General features: G+C 49.3%; 1 protein-coding gene across 2 annotated transcripts in view; it reads right to left on the reverse strand.

The window, feature by feature from the left end:
- Positions 1–19,205, reverse strand: part of USP33 (ubiquitin specific peptidase 33) — a 325,757-nt gene that overhangs the window by 126,404 nt on the left and 180,148 nt on the right. For both annotated transcript variants that reach the window (XM_086954140.1, XM_086954147.1), the window contains 2 exons: positions 5,444–5,613; positions 4,541–4,622 (listed from right to left, as the gene is read on the reverse strand). In XM_086954140.1, the coding sequence (XP_086810266.1) occupies positions 4,541–4,622; positions 5,444–5,613 (252 nt within the window). The remainder of the gene's footprint in view (positions 1–4,540; positions 4,623–5,443; positions 5,614–19,205) is intronic.

The following is a 19,205-nucleotide window of genomic DNA, read 5'->3' on the forward strand; positions in this document are numbered from 1 at the left end:
CGGGCCGCCTCCGCGTTGCTCGGCTGCGTAGGCCCAAGCCGGGGCCTCTAGTAGCGGTGTCCTGCAGCGCAGACTCTTCCGGCACGCCAGCGCAGGCAGGGCCGGGGCTCGCCCAGCGCCGTTACTGCTCCAATACGGCCGGGCTGCGGCCTGTAGACAATAGCCCTCTTCCGGGCTTCAGGCGGCGTAGGGCTCCGGAGTAATTTGCTGGCGCACCACAGGCAGGCCGGGCTTCAGCTTCGGCCTTTCTCCGGTCTGCTCCGGGGGCTGCTTCGCGGGTGGAGCACAGGGATCTTTCTGCTCTCCGCTGGATCGCCGCAGGATCGCGGACACAGGGCTAACACTCGCCAGGTCCGTGGGGGGGCTCAGCTATGCACCAGGGGCACGAAAGGGGGGATCGGGACGGGGAGCTCTCTGACTACACGTCCGCTCCGGTCGCCATCTTGGCCACGCCCCCCCGTATGATTTACTTTAAAGCACTACAAATGCTAAATACACAGGTTGAATATGGTACTTCGGGAACTGCAGAGTTTTCTTTAAATCCAGAGTTTAAAATGTAACCAACCACTACACATTCTAATGGGAGTCTTATCACATTACTTTGCTTTAACACTATTTGTGGCAAATAAGGTCTGGATTTAGCAACTGAAGAACTGTGCTTTTAAAAAAAAAACATAATATTGAAATCAGCTTCCCGGGAGGCAAGGTGGGGTTGGCAGCCTAACGACCCAGGACCTGGTGGAGGAGGCCTTGACTCTGGCGGTGAACCAGCTGTGGCGGATCCAGTCCTTAGGATTTTCAGCTGGAACATCGCAGGAATCGATAGGAAGTTGGGTTTGCCTGACTGGAACGCTCTTGTTGAGGGTTATTCCATCTGTATATTCCAGGAGACGTGGGGTAGGGAGCCCTGTCATAAGGTGGGATATTCATCCCACTTTGTTCCAGCTGTTCCCCCTCTGTCAGGGAGGGGTCGCCCTTTGGGTGGTCTCCTCATTTGGGTTACTGTCTCCCTAGATTGTAGGGTGGAGGAGCACCCCACAAACTCACCTGGTCTCCTCAACATCACGCTAAAGGATTCGCGGGGATGTCTGCTCCTAGACATCTTCAATATCTATGGTAGAGGTACCCGGGGAGGCGTACAATCGCCCACCATTGCTCTTTTGGAAGATCTCCTTAGGCAGCAGTCAAAAAAAATCGTGCATTTTGGTGGCGGGTGATCTAAATTGTATGTTTGAGACCCTAGGCCTTGATGATATGCTAGGCATAGAAGAGGAGGATTCGAGAAAGGGGATTCCGGCCCTGGCTCTGCCCCCCATTAAAAGGTGGTCACAAGTGGCGTTGCAGATCAATGCACTCAATATGGAATTTGATCTGAGGGCGGTCAATGTGAGGTCCAAATCCGACTCAATTGGTGCACACACTTATAATAGGCCCAATCATACGTCTAGAATAGATTACATTCTTCTTGACGTATGCTTATGGAGCAACCTGAGTGACATGGAGATTATTCAGACCATTGAGAGTGACCACAATCTCCTCTCTCTTGTCTTATCTCCTGAGTGGCTCAAGGGAAAGGCTAGGTTACAATCACCGCCATCCTCCAACTTTCACATGGTCAGTGTATCCAACTGTGGGAGACGACTGAAGTGGGCCAAGCTCATCTTATCTGTTGAAAAAGTTGCAGCCATAGGGGCATTGCTGGCTGCAGCTCAGAGCAATCTAGGCTCACTGACTCATGCGCCTGAGGAGGCCACGCAGATTTTTTGTGACCTAACCAGGGCCCTAAGTAAGCTCTTCATTTCCCCCAGTAGTTCCTCTGGTGCGACTAACAGGGCTAAACCCATTAATAGACAGGGATGGTTTACGACAAAATGCAGGACCATGAAAAAAGCCTTGATAGGGGCAGTTAAATCTAAGTCCCAACTAGCAATTAGGACAGCAAGGAAGGATTACTCCCACACCTTAAGGGCAGCGAAAAAGGAGTGGGAGGAGAAGTTTTGGGAAGACCTTTTGGTATTAAGTAAGGGAAAGGATGCAAGGGGTTTTTGGAGCTTGGTTAGAACTAGGAATAGGCCAGATGTATCGCTGATTACGTGTAATATCCCCGCTCAGAACTGGTACAACCACTTCGAGGCCCTGTACTCTTGACCCGAAGGGGACCTTAGTGAGCCTTTTTCCTGGGGGGATGATGCAAATGTTAGTGTCATAGATGGCTTTACCGCGAGGGAGGTGGAGGCCGTAATTAAGTCCCTGGTCCCATTAAAAGCAGCTGGGCCGGACGGGATACCAGGTGACTTGCTACGAGCCGATCCTAAGGAATGGGGGCATTTGGTCGCTACGCTACTAAATGCAATCTTGAGGGGCGCACTAGTACCTGACTCCTGGAAGGGGGCGGAGGTTGTCCCGATATTCAAAAATGAATGTCGGGTCAACCCCGCTAATTACAGGCCCATTAGTCTCATCGACTCTTCCCAAAAGGTGGTCGGGAAGGTGATTCTGGGGAGGGTCCTCCAATGGGCTGATGACAACAAGATACTGTCTGACTTTCAGGCGGGATTCCGTTCAGGTACTGGGACGATCGAACAGGCCTTCAGGCTGATGCTCCTGTATTGGAAGGTGGTGGTGCTGGGCAAGGGCAGTCTTTATTTGGCCTTTATTGACCTGAAGACTGCCTTTGACCTAGTACCTAGGGAGGAGCTTTGGAGGGTTCTGCAGGGGCTGGGGCTGCCCCCCTACATCCTGTCGCTCTTGATTAAACTTCATACAGACAACTATGCACAGGTGCGGTGGGGCACGAATGGGGAGAAAACCAATAGGATCCCGGTGTACAGGGGTGTCCGCCAGGGATGTGTGCTAGCTCCCACACTATTCTCTTTGTATGCGAATGGTGTGGTAGAGCATCAGCTCAAAGAACCAGCAGATGCTCCGTCCCTGGCGGGCATTCGGATCCCCACCCTGCTCTTTGCAGACGATACCCTTCTCATCGCAAAGACACCCCAGGGTCTCCAAAAGCTCCTCAACCGCTTCCAGGAGTTCTGCTCTGTCAGGGGCTTGACGATCAATGTAGACAAGACCAAATACCTGACCATGAACCCCCCTAAAAAACTAGGGCGCCCCCCGGTTTTGAATACTGTTCCCCTGGAGAGGGTCTGTGAGTTTGATTATTTGGGGATCCGCCTTAGCAACACCATGAGTTGGACCCCACACATTCACAAGATGCTGCTCAGCCACAAAAGGGTGGCTGGCATCCTACTCAGGGAACATCGCTCATCTTCTAAACATTGCATTTCCCCGGTTATAGACATTTACAAAGCTAGAGGGGTTACTGCCGCCCTGTATGGGGTGGAGTTGTGGGGCACCTCAAACCTTGAGGTATTAGCTAAAGCGGAAGTAAATTCCTGAAAGAACTTATGGCTCTTCCGCTGAGCACACCCACAGTTCCGGTGCTTCTCGAATTGGGCTGCAGACCAATCGCGGATCAGGCACGACTCCGGCCCTTGCTCTTGTGGGCTCGATTGTGGAGGGTCCCTGAGCTAGCCTCATATGCAGCAGGCCTGACTGAGGTGATCGCAATGGAGGGATGGCACCGAATAAAATGGCTGAGGGATGTCAAGAGTCTCTTGGGGGAGCTGGGTCTGGATGATTCTTGGGCTACTCGATCTGCTCCTCCCAAGGCCACCCTGAAGAAACTATACTGGGGCTGGGTATCTTACAAACTCATTGGCAACCCACAACACTGCAATTCGACTGCAGCATTCCTAAGAATCAAAGATGTGGCGGCATATGAGCCTTATTTGGACCTCATCTCTATTCCATTGGACAGGGCTCTCTACTTTAAGTTCAGAGTGGGTACCTTACCTCTAGGCAACCTGGTGTCCAGGTGGAAATATTTTTCCCAGTCCTCGCCCTTCTGTGCTTTGTGTTCAACACGGGTGGAGACGGTGGCACACATTCTTTTTGAATGCCCGGACTACTGTGCACCAAGGAGGCGCTGGCTCATACCATTGTGCCGACTTTTAGGTACACGCCAGCACTTGGTGGCCCTCCGTATCCTACTGACTGATACATCCTCCCCTATTGTCTGTGGTGTTACAAAATTTTTTAAATGGGCATGGTTGATCCGTTCAAAAAGGCTCTCCATTTCAATTTAATTCTTTTTTACTATTTATTGCAATAGTTTCGATTTATTCCTCTTAAATTACATATGTATTTTATCGTTGGCCTTGAGAATGTATTTTTTTATTTTTTTATTTATCAATGTATGTACTGCTTTTAAGATATCTATGTATCGAAATAAAGCATATCAACCACCAAAAAAATATTGAAAACATTTGCCTAGCAAGGATGGGAGCCATGCACTTTAACCTGGAAACTATTTCTGAAAGTGATCTTAAGTAATTGAGAGAAAATAATATTTTATTTACTCAACTTTTTATTTTATTTTAAAGGTGCACTTGATGGTTATATGTAATGTAAAAACTACATGTAATTTCTAACTAAAAAACTGTGAGAAACTCGTATCCTTTTTTGAAGAGCCTACCTGCTGTACAAATAGTCCCATATGTTTTGTGGCAGCATTACAACCAGATCTTCCACAAAACCACTCTTTTGGGGAGGAACACCTGCAACAAGAGAAAAAGGAATTATCCCCCCGTAAATCCCTTAAAACACTATCTCTACACCTTGTTTGTAGGGTAAAACTAACATTCAGATTGCTTCAAAGATGAAGCCAGGGCAAATGGTGGCATTAGTGACATATATCGTGCCAATAACAACAGCTTAAATCCAGAGGCCTACAAACTGCATCCATAATTTATTTTCCTTAACATACCATCCATATAAAAAAAAAATAACTGTACAATAACACAAGCGTTGACAACTTTGCAATGAGTTTCCACATGTTCTGGGAAAGGTAGCACATATTACGATCAATGATGTCAGTGAAAATGTCATATGTGTGATGCAATATGTGAGTTATTAAGCAGTGTATGGCGAGTGCACAAGCTATAATTGGCTCAGTAAACTATAACTGGTGAATTTAAGAGTTTTGTTTGGTTTTAAAACGTTAGGTTTTACCTTATTTCAGCAACTATATCACTATAACCTTTTGTTTATTTGATTGGTTTTCTAGTGTTTAACGTTACCCAGGCCTCGAAAAATCAAAAAAGTTTACTAAATCTGCAGGTCTGGTAACTTGAATAATCTACATTGTGAACATTTCCAAAATGTATCATAAGTAGAGTTGAACTAAAAGCTACATGTAAATAAACAAATCGTTAATCTCTAAATACCACAAAAACATTACTAATACAAAGAACGCACATTCACTGACCCACCTTTTAGTAACCGATCAACAACCACTCAAATTTGGGAAATAAAACTCACTGCCCACTTTTTAATAACAAATCAACAAATCAATATTGTAAAACAAAAAACAACTGACCACCATGCATGCACAGAAAGTCATTGTTTGAAATGGGTCCTGGCTCTGCGAAAGTCTTAAACTTATTCAGCCATTCTCGAGAAATGTAAAATTGCAAGAGGCTTGGCTCCATCATGGTCAGGAGACTGGATACTCTTCGCCTCTCTTTTTGAGCATCTTCACTGGTCTTTCTGAAAAGTAAGCAAAAGTCAAATGTAAATCTTAATGTAAAAGTAGAAGCAACATCACTTGCTAGCTATAACACGAAGACAAAGCAAAAAAACTGGCAGGATGTGCCTGAGACTTTAGTGTTTTACTAATGATGGAGGGGCTTTATGCAAAGCACTGGCGGAGGGGGAGGTAGGGGGAGGGGGGGGGGGGGGGTGCGGCATGGCTGGTTTGATATTAAAAGTGCCAGAGGCTGTCACAGATGTCCTGCCTCCACACCCCAATGACATCAGTTGTGCAGTGTCTACAAAGGAGCTAAACCCACCCTCTGTGATATTGGACTATACTGTACTATAATGGCTCTTCGCCAAGTGACGTGTTTGGATAGTTGATATTGTTTGACACATGATGCCACAGTGCGAGTTAAAAGGGCTACATATATAAATTCTATGAGTCATCACCAGTTACAACTTTTTGCAGCATGGAAACAAGTAATCTGTACATCTGTACAGATTTAATATATTTTTCTTTTTATCGCTATACCACCCCCCCCCCCCCATTACATTTCTCCCCTAGAAGCAGTTTTTAATCAGATACAATTTATTACAGGACCCTGCAATTTCTGGAGATCCTACATCTTCATAAAGATTTGGCGCATTCAATCCTGAAACAGGTGAGCAAATCTCGGATTTAATTATAAAATGAGAAATACGCACAATAGGCTTGGTTGCCCTAGGTAGAGACATCACAAATGGTGTAAAATTAACTGATTTTATAGATTACTGTTCCTAGCGAATGTATTTGCACTCCGATGACTTAAAATTCAAAAGGTTATATTTTAAACCCACATCAATCTTATCTTCAATTACATTAAACACATTCTGAACAAGTATTGTCCTCAACTCCAGTCCAGAGAGAATGATTTCCTTGTTCTCTTTAAAGGGCATTTCAATTCTGTTAAGGAAAAGAAGATTAAGATCATTCCACAAAAAGGAGAAAAACTACTTTTTTGTTACACTAAATTTGCAATGACTGTTCATTTACTAATGGTTAATATTTTCCTTCTTCCTTCCAATTGGATATTTATATGAGAACATCTGACTGCAGATAGCTTTGGGTCTTTAAGCATGGCTCTATACACTGTTTTGTAGGTATGAAATCTAAGCAAATGAGTGGTAGTTTATGCACCACAACAGGCCAAATCGGGATCAGGTCTGGGTTTAAAACATGAAAAAAGATTGAATTTGGAAGATACTGTTGTAGTCATTTTTATAGATTTCCGGAGAACAAAAATGCGGTCTGGTTAATATTTATGCTGAGTGGTAGTATTTTATTGTATTTAAATTAATCAACTATAAAATAACAGAATAATGAATAATTCATAAAATCATTATAAAATCGACTCAATTCCCGTGCAACAGCCTATAGTTATACTTTGGAAAAGATAACCGCGTGTTGTTATTTCTAAGTAAAAGTACCTAGTTTTGTCAAGCTTTCTTATAAAACGGCTCGTTGGAGTAGAGAAGCAACATCTTGTTGCTTCCTTGACAGTTCGTACATTGTCCTCAAAGGAGGAGGACTGGCACAGATACTTCCTCCTCAGGCCTAATACATTTGGCAAATGCACAGTATGTGTTCCAAAGTTTCTGATTTATAGTCACACAGTCTACAGCGAATATCAGTGCCCAATCACTTGTTCCAAGAGCTTTGAAATTCAGCGCTGGAGATACACAGCAGTTGGAACCAAAGATATTTGATCTTTTTAGCAACCTCGAGGCCAGAGTTGAGATACAGCTGTTATAAAAACATGCTGCGGTCTCAGATTAAGTATGTTTAGAAGTCTTTCTGCCGACAAGAGTATGAAACTGAGGTTTTTTAGTACATTTTGGGAGGCTTGATAAGTCAGCCAGAGAAGATTGTTTGAAGTTGGCAAGGCATTTCTCAATAGTGCAATACTGCCCACTTAGAAACGATATAGGAAACCACTTTTGAATGAGATTCAGGGTATTATAATTGAACAACTTTGAAGACACAATTTGTGTCAATACTGACGGCCCCTGCTAAGTTGGTGTTAGTCAAATGAAAGTGTTAAAAAATGGCCCAGCTTCAAAGCTGTCTCACTAATCAATCATACAATCATATCACTTGTAAAGTGTACTACTTACCCGTGAGGGTCTCAAGGCGCTGGGGGTAGGGGGGTGTTGCTACTGTTTGAAGAGCTAGGTCTTAAGGAGTCTTCTGAAGGTCAGTAGGTTTTGGGTCTGCCGTAGGTGTGTGGGGAGGGTGTTCCAGGTTGTGGCGGCGAGTTGGGAGAAAGATCTGCTGCCGTTCTTTGGAGGCCGAAGGGGTGGATCCGAGGATGAGGACCGCCATCTTGTTAGAGTTCAGCTTCAGTCGGCTGTTCCTCATTTATTCGGCGACGGCATTCATACCTTCGTGGAGGTTGGTCTTGGCGGTGTGAGGGTCTTTGGTGAGGGAGAGGATCAGCAGGGTGTCTTCGGCGTAGGGGATGTTGTTGAGGTCGCGCTGTCAGGCAACAAGGCCGAGAGGTGCCATGTAGATGTTGAACAGCGTTGGGATGAGGCCTGGGGTACGCCGACGATCTCGGTGGCATTGGAGGGGAGGCGGACGCTCTGTGTTCTGCCAGAGAGTAAGGATATGCTCCAGTCCAGAGCCTTCTCTTGGATCCTGGCATCGTGTAGGCGTGTTTGTAGTGTGCGGTGGCAGACCGTGTCGAAGGTGGCTAACAGGTCCAGGAGGATGAGGGCCGCTGTTTCTCCGTTGTCTAGCAGGGTCCTGATGTCATTGGTGGCGGCGATGAGGGCGGTTTCGGTGCTGTGGTTGCTGCGGAACCCGGACTGGGACGGGTCCAGGATGCTGTTGTCCTCGGGGTAGCGGGTCAGTTGTTTGTTGACGGTTTTTTCGATGACCTTCACCGGGAGCAGGGAGATGGGCCGAAAGTTTTTGAGGTCCTTGGGGTCCGCCTTGGGTTTCTTGAGTAAGGCGTGATCTTGGCGTGCTTCCAGCTTCCCAAGAAGGTTGCTGTCTCGAAGGAGATGCTGATTAATTTCCGGGTACGATGGCTGTGCCGACTTTGTTGAAGACGTGGTGTGGGCATGGGTCTAGCGGGGATCCGGAGTGGATGGTGTTCATGATTTTGCTGGTGTCCTCGTCGTTGATGTTGGTCCTAACACACTTACAGAGTTGAAGATAGAACATCCCGTTTGAGCTAGCTGCCTCTGTTCTCCTTCTGAGAGTGGAATGTAACGATTCAAGGCAAGAAGACCACATTAAGCTCCAGGATGATAAAGATAATGAGATGATGTGTATTTGCTCACCACGTCAGACTGAAACCAGTCTTGTCTGAGAGTGTGATTCCTGCACCCAATGTGTTAATGATTGTAAAATGGTCAAATGAACACTGGGGGCAAAAGGTGGAAGCACACTCGAGAGCAACTCAATTTAGCTGTTATCATGGCCCAACAAAGAAAGGTTTTCTAAACTGCCAACATTGGTTTCTGTTGGGGGAGAGCACTCCCAACCACAGTTTTCAGCAAAAAATGGGGGGGGGGGGGGGGGGGGGGTCGGGGGGGTAAAGAACTAAAGAGGAAATGAGGGAAGACATTTCTGTGGTAACAGAGAGATCTAGACTGGACAGAGGAGAGACGTACAAGTAGAGAGAATGCTAAAAGACTTTAGACATGAGCAGTCAATAATCTGGATATGGCAGATATGTACATTCTTGACTTTGAGGAACAATGTGACCATTGCGATCACATTGATGAAAACTCTGGGAGGCAGATCCGAAGTGCAAAACCACACCCATACTGCAAGGGCCTGACAAGTAGGTTTTTAATCCCGGTTACTCTGACAATAGTATATTTAGCTTTAGATGGAGGTAAAAAAAGGGTCCTTCTTTAAATATTACATATTTTTCCCAAAGCTTGGTGCGCTGACCTGCGCTTACTTACCTTAGAATTACCCCCAGGCGTCAGACTGGATCCGGAAAGTTTTGTCAGCAGTGCCCCTGCGCGTCTGTAGGCGTCGTCGTGCAGCTCCGCTTGCGCCGTTGGCGCCGGGATGACGTCGCCGGAGCTACTTAGACGCGCCCACGCGCTCTGACGTCAGTTCTGTACACCACTTTCTACGCCAGGAACGCAGAGCCATGCAAGAAACGGACCACTGGTACATGAAACTAGGGCCCTGAAAGGGATGACCTTAACGCTAGAAATCGGTTTGCAGAACGTGGAGGATGGGTGGGGCAGTAAGGAATCTATCACTACTAATGTTTCTTACAGATATATATCGTTACCGAAGGTAAGTAACTTGTGCATCTGAAAGAAACACATAGTGATAGATTCCTTACCTTAGAATAGATACCTCAGCAATACCAACCCCGGTGGTGGGTCTCCGGACCAAGATCACACCATAAAGTCCTGGAGCACCGAACGGCCAAAGAAGTCATCTCTCCTGCTGTCAAGGCAGTAGTGTTTGGTAAACGTTTGCAGCGAGGCCCACGTAGCTGCCTGAAAGATGTCATGCAAGGGAACTCCCCTTCCCAAAGCAGTAGCAGCTGCCGGCCCCCTGGTAGAGTGGGCGCGCAATCCCACCAGAGGCTTCTTCTTAGCGAAGGAGTAACAAGCCTTTATGCACAGAACGACCCACTGAGAGATGGTCCGCTTGTGCACAGCCCGACCTTTCTCGGCACCCACATAGCCCAAAAAGAGCTGGGCATCCACCCGGAACGGTTGGGTGCGGTCCAAATAGAAAGAGAGCGCATGTTTTGGGCCCAGACGGTGGAGCCTCTCTTCCTCTTTTGAGGGATGCAGAGGCGGGAAGAAGGTGGGCAAAGTGATTGTCTGCCCGTTGTGAAAGGCAGTGACCAACTTTGGCAGAAAAGAAGGACGAGTCCTTAGAACAACTTTGTCGGGATGGACAGAGAGAAAAGGAGGCTAAGAAGAAAAAGCCTGGAGCTCAATCACCCTTCTGGCAGAGGTGATGGCAACCAGGAAAGCAGTCTTTAGAGTGAGGAGACAAATAGAGCAATTGTGAAGTGGCTCAAAGGGAGCACACATCAGAAAAGTAAGAACTCAATTCAAGTCCCACTGAGGCATCACAAAAGGAACAGGAGGAAACGTGTGTGATGCCTTTTAAGAATCTATTTACAACAGCGGACTTGAAAAGGGAAGGCTGATCTGGAAGCCTTAAAAAGGCGGAAATGTCTGAGAGATACCCCTTGATAGTGCCCAGAGCAGAGCCCTGCTAGGCCAAAGAGAGAAGAAAAAGAAGAACCTCTGAAAGAGGGGCAGAAAGGGGATCCACAGCCTTTGCTGTGCACCATGCCACAAATTGATTCCTCCTGCAGGCGTATACGGTCTTAGTGGAGAGACGCCTGGCTGCCAAGATAACATTACAGACTTCTGGAGGCAGGTCGAAAGGCATCAACTGCCGCCACTCAATCTCCACGCAAGGAAGTGGAGACTGGACAGGTTTGGGTTGAAAACTGTCCCCTGCTGCTGCGACAGAAGATCCTCCCGAAGAGGCAGACAGATCGAGGGATCGATACTCAGACTGAGTAGCTCAGGATACAATACTCTTCTAGCCCAGTCCGGAGCCACAAGGATGACTTGGGCCTGGTCGCGCCTGATCTCCTTCAGCACTCTGGGCAAAATTGGTATAGGTGGAAAGGCGTACACCAGACCGCAACTCCACTCGCGACGAAAAGCGTTGCAGAGCGACTGCCGCCTTGGAAATTCTAACGCGCAAAACTGCTGACATTGCGCGTTCTCTTCGGTGGCAAATAGATCTAACCAAGGCTCTCCCCATTGCTGAAATAGATCTTGCGCCACATCTGAGTTCAGATGTCATTCGTGATCCATCATGCACCGGCGGCGGAGTTCGTCCGCCCTGGCGTTCAGAGAACATGCCAGGTGTTGAACCACCAGGGACATGCCCTTATGTTCCAGCCAAGCCCAGAGGCGCAGAGCCTCTCGGCAAAGGGTCCACGACTCCACCCGCCCTGTTTGTTGCAGTACCACATGGCAGTGGTGCTGTCGGTGAACACCTGCACTACTATCCCCATGACAGAAGGAAGGAATACCTTCAGTACAAGCTGGATCGCCTGAAGCTCCAGAAGGTTGATGTGGAACTTGGAGTCCGCCAGATACCAGAGGCCTCTGATCTCCGCCTCCCCCATGTGGCCGCCCGGAACTTGGAGTCCGCCGGAGACCAGAGGCCTCTGATCTCCGCCTCCCCCATGTGGCCGCCCGATCCAAGAAAGGACTCGTACTTCACAACTGTATGTTCTGGTTGGAGAAGGGAGAGGGATCTGCCATTGACCCAATCACGATTTGTGAGCCACCACTGCAATTGCTGTGCAGTGCCCTCCGAGATCTGGATGTGATCGAAGAGGTTGCTCTGATGCTGTGCCCACTGGAACTTCAGGTCCCACTGCAGAGCCCGCATATGCCATCTGGCATGATCCACCAGTAGTCGAAGGGTCATCCTGACCGAAACCCGGGACAGAGGCTGAAATATCGGAATCATAGCCTGAATTTCCCGGACTCGCTGCTCGGGAGGATAAACCTGAAACTGCACAGAGTCCAGAACCGCTCCGATGAAAGGGAGCTTCTGTGAGGTAATCAGATGCGACTTCGGCACGGTGATGGAGAACTCCAGCAAATGCAGGAGGTCGGCCATAGTCTGGTGGTGGGAGACAACTACCTGGGGCGAGCCCGCCTTTAACAGCCAGTCATTGAGATAGGGGAAGACTGAAACCCCTGATCTGCTCAGATGAGCTGCAACCATCGCCATCACTTTCATGAACACCCGAGGGGCGCTGGTGAGGCCAAAGGGGAGCACGGTGAACTGAAAGTGCTTGTGGCCTACCGTGAATCGCAGGCAGGATGGGAATATGAAAATAGGCATCCTACAAGTTCACGCCACCATCCAGTCTTGTAGACAAGCAGACAGGACCTGAGCAAGTGTGAGCATCTTGAACTTCTCCTTTCGGAGGAAGCGATTGACGTTCTGAAGGTCTAAGATAGGACACAGGCCTTGTCCTTCTTTGGAACCAAAAGTAGTGGGAATAATAACCACAACCTACTTCTGGCGTCGGAACGCGCTTGATGGCCCCCTTGGCCAAGAGGGCCACAACTTCCTGCTGGAGAAGTGCCAAGTGTTCCCCGGACATGCGGTGGTACTGAGGTGGCATGGCTAGAGGGGTTGTCTCGTAGGGGAGGGAGTAGCCCCTTCGGACAATTTGCAGCACCCACTTAGCCAAAGTTATGTTGCGCCAGTGGTGGAGATGATGGCGTAGTCGTACACCCACTCTCGTCTGATGAGGCTGAAAGGTCGTATAGGAAGGCTTCTAAGTGGATGCTGCGTGGGTGGAAGTGGTCTGACTTGCCTGCTGGCGACCAGAACCGCTTCAACGGTTCCCACGTCCGCGACCACGCAGAGGTTGTTGCAGCTGTGGTCTGTGGCTCTGCGAACGCTGTGGGGCTCCCCTTCCGTGGCCACGAAAGGAACGAAAAGCAGAAGGCGGAGGAGGACAAGCGGCCGACAGGGCCAAGGACTTGGCCGTAGCCCAGGAGTCCTTAAAGCGCTCCAACGCAATATCTGCCTTCTGGCCAAAAAGGCGAATGTCATCAAAGGGCATGTCCATCAGAATGTTCTGGACAACCCCCGAGTAGCCAGTTGTCCTCAACCAGGTGTGGCGCCAAAGCGCCACCGTTGTGGAAATCGACCTACCCAGTGAGTCGGCGGTGTCTAGCCCACAACGTATGGTGAACTTTGCTGCGTCTCTCACCATCCGCAATCGCCTGGAAAATAACTACCTGGACCTCCTCTGGGCAGTTAGGCAGCACCTGCACAACCGTGTCCCACAGAGAGTGGGTATGACGGCCCAAGAGTCATGAGTTGTTCAACAACCGCAGCCCTAGGCTGGCAGATGAAAACAGTTTCTTACAAAACTGATCCAGCTTCTTGGATTCCCTATCCGGAGGTGCGGTAGGGAACGCGCTCTGGGATGTAGAGGCTTGGACAACCAAGCTCTCCGGGGTGGGGTGTTGGGTAAGGAAGAGGGGGTCGCTCGATGGCATCGGGCCACGTTCCTATCCACAGGAGCCCCTGTGTTGGGCCTGGACCAGGTGCCCAAAGAATGTCGGATAGTGCTTCATTAAAGGGCAGCAAACACTCCGAAAAGGTAGCCGCCGGTTGGAGCACTTCTGTCAGGAGATTAGTCCCGACAGTTACCGTAGGGAGTTCGAGGCGGAGAGTCTCGGCCACCCTACGTAACACCACTGGGTAACTGGCTCCTTCCTTCGTAGCCACGGTAGGAGGAGACAGCATGCCAGGGTCAGACGAGGTGTCAAGACGACTGGCCTCCCCCAAATCCTCGGCCCAGTCCGGATCATAAGCACAGTCCTGTGCTAGAGGGTTCTTAGAACCCTCCCAGTGCTCCTCTTCCTCTGAAGTCTGTGGAACAGGCTCAAAATAAGGAAGAGGGACATAGGGCACAAAAGGGCCCATCTGCGTAGGGCGACGTCAATTCAGCACCGTTTCCGGGTCGGGCTGAACCTGGGAGCGATGTCATCCCATGGATCGGGCGACGTCGGAAGTGGCGCCGGGGAGACCGGCGCCGATGGAGGTGTCACCAGGTCAACCGGCGTCGATCAGGATCTGATCCCGGATCCTTGGGGGGCCTGCGGCACCAGGCCGGAGCCGCCGGAGACATCGGGGCCACCGGAGATGGCAAAGCAGGACCCCCAGTCGAGCCCGCAGGTGCACCGGCGGGGACAGATGGCCCAAAAAGTTGGGCCATGGCAGCAAGAAACTCTTGCACCTGAGCAGGCATTGCCCCTGCACCGGGAAGGGGGGGTAGACAAGGGGCGATGTCGGAGGCTCTGCCAGAGCCTCGGGGGTGTCACCGCCCGCACCCTCAGCCTCGACGGGAAGTCGATGAGCGACAATGCTTCTTCGTGGAATGCTTCGACTTACCTGACCCCGAGTGCGAAGACTTAGATCCAGAAGAATGATGGTGACGACTCCCCGACTGGTCCCTCGACCTCCCACGGGACCGGGACCTTGAGCGGCGCGGAGCCGACTGCCAGACTTCAAGCAACTTTCGGGACCGCTCCTGCAAAGTCTTCGGCGCCCCAGGCAGTTGAGACACACGGCATGGCTTGGCAGTTCAGGCTGGACTGTTCCCATGAGGCACAGGGTCAGACTGATTTGCATATGGCCATGTCTGAACTGGGGTGGTGTGGAGTGCAAAAAAAAGATGGATTTAGGCCCGGATCTCTGTACTGGGGTGAATGTATGACATTGTTCTGCATTATGTCCATCAACTGTGGTTTTTGCATTTGAAAATTAACGCCTCCGAGAGTAAGATGTTATGCTTCCTGGGTAAAAGATTGTGCATGCTTTCTAGTTATTCTTAGTATACAAAAACTGAGAACAGTTAAATCTTTTATCTTCCTAGTTAAAATAATGTGTAGTACATCAAACAATTCTGAGCATATATCCAATAGTGTTTGTAAGGAACAATTACAAGACGGGGGTGGAGGAATTTCTCTAATCTACTGTTTGTATTGAGTCAAAATTCCGCATTCCCTGCTCTATGCTGTTGCATTAATTGATATTGCAAAATCGGACTTTTTAGATAGGACTGACAGATAAATGTTAGAGTATTTTTTTTATCAGTCAATATGTCAGCTGCTTTAGGTTTAGGATTCGGATTAAATGGTTAAATTGCACAGGATTTGGTAAAAGTGGCGTGATGGAGTCATAGCCTCATTAATAGTCATTGTAACTCTCTGCGACAACTAATATATAAAGAGATATTTGAAATGAAAAGAGACAAAGCTACATTTTTTAAGAATATTGATATGCATTGGGGCAATTTGATTTTGACTTAAGTATGGTTTCAACCCTGCGGCTGGTACAGCTTACAGCCCTTTTAAAGCAGGCCTCTTTAACTTAAGTTTCCGTGTGGATCTTGACTTTTATAGGCAAAAGGTAAATCTTAAAGCAGCAATCAACTCTCTTATTTTAAATAAACCGCAGCAGTACTTGACATGGAATATAGCCAATGGGGTTAGACACCGCTGGGCACTAATTTGCCTAAATATTGTTCAGTTGAATGGTTTGACATCTAAACGATATGGCACATCAAGCATGTCACTTTTGTAAAAATGAGAGCCAGGATTTGAAACCTGTTTAATTTGTATGCCCTGCTGCTATATTGTCGTAGGTTAAGGAGATTTTTTATTCCCTCGCCGTACGAGTTACTTACCTTCGGTAAGGATGTATCTGGTAGAGACGATTCTAGCCGCAGATACCTTCAAGTAGAATTATCCCCAGCCGTGAGACTGGTCCCAGAAAACTTTTTTGCCACAGCATCCCTGCATGCCCGGGGGACGGCACAACGCGACTCCGCCCGACGTCCTCTGCATCCATGACGTCAGCGAGGACACAAGTCCCATCCCGGCGCGCCTACGTAATTTTTTTTCTGCGCCACAACACGGAGCCATCACCAGCAAATACTGTGAGAATACTGGAACAGTGTGCGAAAAAGCCCCATTAAACAGAAGGGAAAGAAACAATGGTGAGGATCAGAACCATCCAGAATAGAGCTAGGCAATGAGGCACCAAGATCTGGAATGAATAACAGGGCACCGCTACTGGAAAGCAATCCTGCAGATAAATACAACAGCCTTTCCGGGGCAGAAGCATGTAAAAAGACACATCAGACCAAGGAGGCTGCAGCCACTGCCTGGAACATAAAGGGGCACCAGGGTCAGAACATAGAGCAATGACCAGTCAACCTCCGACAACACTAGTAGGGGGAAAATCTCCAGAACACCGAAGTCGAGACCAGCCAAGGCACCTTGACCCCAAGGACCGCTAAAGGCAGAAGTGCCATCAACAAAGAAATGGAGAAGGAGAAGAGGCACAAGCGAACCCCACACTGGAGACCAGAGAGCAGGGGGCGCAGTAGTGCCTACAATGTCCAAAATGGAACAACAACAACAACAAGGCAAACATCCCCCAAAGGAGGGGGTAAGAAAGACACCGCAAAAGCAACCACCCGGAGGCATGCGAGTGCAGAAGATCCAGAGGGCCCTCGCAGAACAAGGAGGAAGGGCGGGCCGTGAAGGAATCTGCGGCTAGAATAGTCTCTACCAGATACATCGTTACCGAAGACAAGTAACTCGTACATCTGATAGAGACTACTAGCCGCATATTTCTTCACGTAGAATAGATACCCTAGCCATACCCAAGGGGAATTAGGGCCTGCGAGAGGACCTCCTCAGTCCAGGCGAATCCAGATCCGGACAGGGGGAAAAGAAAATCGCAAGGACAGGGGAAAAAATCCAGTCCCCCCCCCCCCCAAGCAGACCAGAACCGCAGCGCCGTACAGAACACCGCTCCACAGGGAGTGTGTCACCACGACAAGCAGCGGCCCGCCTTTACCAAGCCGTAGAAGGAAGGGCCATATGAAAAGAAACCACCAGCCAATGTACCATGGACCTCCACCATAACCCCCAGGCACATGCAAGACAAGAGGAGACTAGTAACCCTTGTGCCAGGAACCTCCATCGGAAGCCCCAGGCACAGGCAATACAAAAATAGGCCAACAGCAAATGTAACGGGGACCTCCACCAGAAGCCCCAGGTACAGGCATCACAAAAAGAGACCATTAGCCAATGTACCAGGGACGTCCAATGGAAGCCCCAGTGGACAGGCAATAGGAAAAGAGATCAGCAGTCAATGTACTAGGGGCCTCTACTGGAACCTGTACCGGAAGCCCCACGTACAAACAACGCAAAAGGAGGCCAAGAGAGAAGAGCAACCCAGAGACTCCAAGTAGAAGGGCCGAAACGTAGGCAAGAGCCCTCCACCGGGAACACACCTGGTGAAGAGGGCGGCCAAATTCATCACAACTGGATGTCAACAGGCCATACTGAACAGTGCCTCAGTAGTAGGGCAGTGAAAGAGAAAAATATAGTCTCATAAGCACCCAAAAAGCCAGAAGCAGGGGCGCAAGGCCTTATTCCAAGGCCCTTGGCCGTGGACCAGAAGAATGGGCGGACGCTGCCGGGTGCTAACCAGCAACCAGCAGGAAAACAAGAGGAGAACAAGGAGGACGAACAAAGTCGTCAACACTGGAAATAACCCTTCTGGACACCAGACAGAGGACCAGGCCAACAGCAAACCAGAGGCAGAACACCGCCACACGTCGCAGCCGTCCAAGAACGCACCGGCGGCATACAGCAACACCAAGAAGGGCAAGGAACCCACAAGGGGAAAGTCTACCCTTCTCAGTATAGGACAGGCTATCCAATAGCTACAAAATACCCCAGGGTAGGACACAGCCCAAGAAATATGGGAACCACTCTTAGGGAAGAAATCCAGCTTCAGAGAACAAATTAGAAACCCTGCGGCAAAAACACAGAAGGCTTAGTAAGCAGCCAAAAAGAACACTCGTGCCAATGGAGGCTGAACCCCAACTAAAAAGTAAGGCCAACTCAGGGCCAGGAGTGCACAGTATCTCTCATAGAAAGTGTAACCTTCACCCCACACCAGATTCCAGGAGCAGTGGGATAACACCTCCCACTGAGGCCCGGAGGATCAACAAACCACCTACTGAGGAAGAGGAGGACAAGATCCACAAGAAGACTATGGATGGCTGAGTCTACAAGAGTATTAAAACAGCCGGACTCCGTCAAAAGAGAGGTCGACCAGACGCTCCCTAATATGCTCGGGAAAAACAGAATTGCGTAGCCAAGAATGGCGACGGAGAGCCACAGAAGTGGCCATAGCATGGGCAAGAGCATCGACAACATCCAAAGCTGCACAAAGAATAAACGGGGTCAACTCTTTACCATGCAACACATGGGCCCACAGATCAGCACGGGCACCCTCATGAGAGACACGAGAAAGAAGGGACTCCACCGAACCACACAGGCTAGAAGTAGCCCTGGTCAACACACACAAAGTGTAAAGCACTCTCAAGGTAGCACTGGAAGAAGCGAGGATATTACTTCCCCATGAATCTAACCATCATGCCTCCATGGACGGAAGGAACGACACCACAGGCAAACATGGAAAGGTAGCATGCAGTAGAGCACCTTGAGTAGAAGGGTGGAAAGAAAGACAGACCGGGTGATGCAGTCTGCACCCATGGCAGGACGCCTTCAGGCCCCCATAAGAGAATCATGGAGTGACGCCTCAAAAGGAAGGAACAACTTCCGTCCACCAGAGGCCTGGTGGAGAATCTCCAAGAGGTTGTCTGTACGAAAGGGAGTGACAGGTACACCCATCCTCAGAATACCAGCAGCCGTGGAAATAGCCCGAACAAAGGCAACACTGGCCTCAGTAGGGCTCCGCGGAGGTGAAAGCAACTCCTCCATGGGTGACGGGTGCAGACTGAGCAGCCCTTCCCCAATTCCAGGGGGAAGCGGCCAGCCCTGGCCTAGAGGAGGATCCACAGAGGAATGAGGGACCAGAGGAGTTCCAGGGGAAGGAGAAAATGCCGGTGGAGAAGCCAGCCACGAGCCCGGGAAAGAAGGGTTCGAGGATTTTGGCCACGGGGACGGCGAAGAGCCTG

This window comes from Lissotriton vulgaris, chromosome 1_1, assembly GCF_964263255.1.
Source record: "Lissotriton vulgaris chromosome 1_1, aLisVul1.2, whole genome shotgun sequence".
In the NCBI taxonomy this organism is placed as follows: Eukaryota; Metazoa; Chordata; class Amphibia; order Caudata; family Salamandridae; genus Lissotriton; species Lissotriton vulgaris.